At 39.1% G+C, this 987-nt stretch overlaps 1 protein-coding gene across 1 annotated transcript in view; it reads right to left on the reverse strand.

Annotated features, from left to right (window-relative positions):
- Positions 1 to 235: 235 nt before the first annotated feature.
- The window catches only part of LOC104543537 (protocadherin-15-like), a gene marked incomplete at both ends in the record, with an annotated part of 15,940 nt that continues 15,188 nt past the window's right edge, over positions 236 to 987 (reverse strand). The window contains one exon of the mRNA XM_010188172.1: positions 236 to 346. Coding sequence (XP_010186474.1) covers positions 236 to 346 — 111 coding nt within the window. The remainder of the gene's footprint in view (positions 347 to 987) is intronic.

The raw sequence follows: 987 nt of genomic DNA on the forward strand, positions 1-987 counted from the left end.
TCTTGTTACACTCACTGAGCAAACTTTTTTAACCAGTAATACTATGCTTAAGCTTTCAATGACCTAGACAGATCTGAAGTAAGACCTTCAGGAGAAGAGTGTTATCAGACCTGAGCAAGAGTGCAGCAAGACTTTCAGTAAGACTTTTCCCTTCCTTGGAAAAATCTAAATCTGGAAACTAAAATCCCAAATAAGTCACAGTGGCATAAATGGCCATTAAGAGATCTATACTTACATTTGCTTGAACAATGACAAAATAACGTGTCTTTTCTTCATAATTCAGTCTTTCCCGTAGAACTACAGCTCCAGACAAAGTGAGAGGAATATCAAAGGTCCTGTTGGAACTCTGCAGAAGTTAAAACAGTATGACAAATCCGGACATGCTTCGAAGTTAAAATATGTTTCAAACAGGCCACAACAAAATGGCCTGTTGAATGGCACACCAAAATTGCATGTGCTTTTCATGTCAGAGTTCTTAAAGTTTTCCATTTTCTCCTTCCCCCACCCCACTCCCAGTTTACTCCATAGGAACCCCCACAACAGACAACCTGTATGTAACTAAATTCTCTGATTCCTGACATACATATTATTACTTTCAACCATGAACTGAAGCCTAACTATCTTGCTTCTTGCAGATTTGCCGTGTTAAATTTGCAGCTGCATATTCAGAAAAGCTTTCCCTATTTGCCAGCTGGAGAGCTCAGGTCTTCAGTTTCTGGAGTCTGGCTCTCTTTCACTTTGGCTCTCTTTCTCTTTCTACTTTTTCTCACTATTGTAGAAAGTATCAAGTATAAGAGATTAAGAAATCCATGTCATCATACTTATTATGTCCCCTTCACTCTGGCTTCTATGAGGGCAATGAAGTCACAAACATAGGGAGATCAACTCTGTGCACTCCAGTGCCAGTTCACAGCAGCAGTTAATGCACACATTTATACACTGGTAAATTCAGATTTCAGGGTAAATCAGGCAAAATTAATTTTTCCC

Source organism: Mesitornis unicolor, unplaced genomic scaffold (genome assembly GCF_000695765.1).
Source record: "Mesitornis unicolor isolate BGI_N332 unplaced genomic scaffold, ASM69576v1 scaffold6267, whole genome shotgun sequence".
NCBI lineage: Eukaryota > Metazoa > Chordata > Aves > Mesitornithiformes > Mesitornithidae > Mesitornis > Mesitornis unicolor.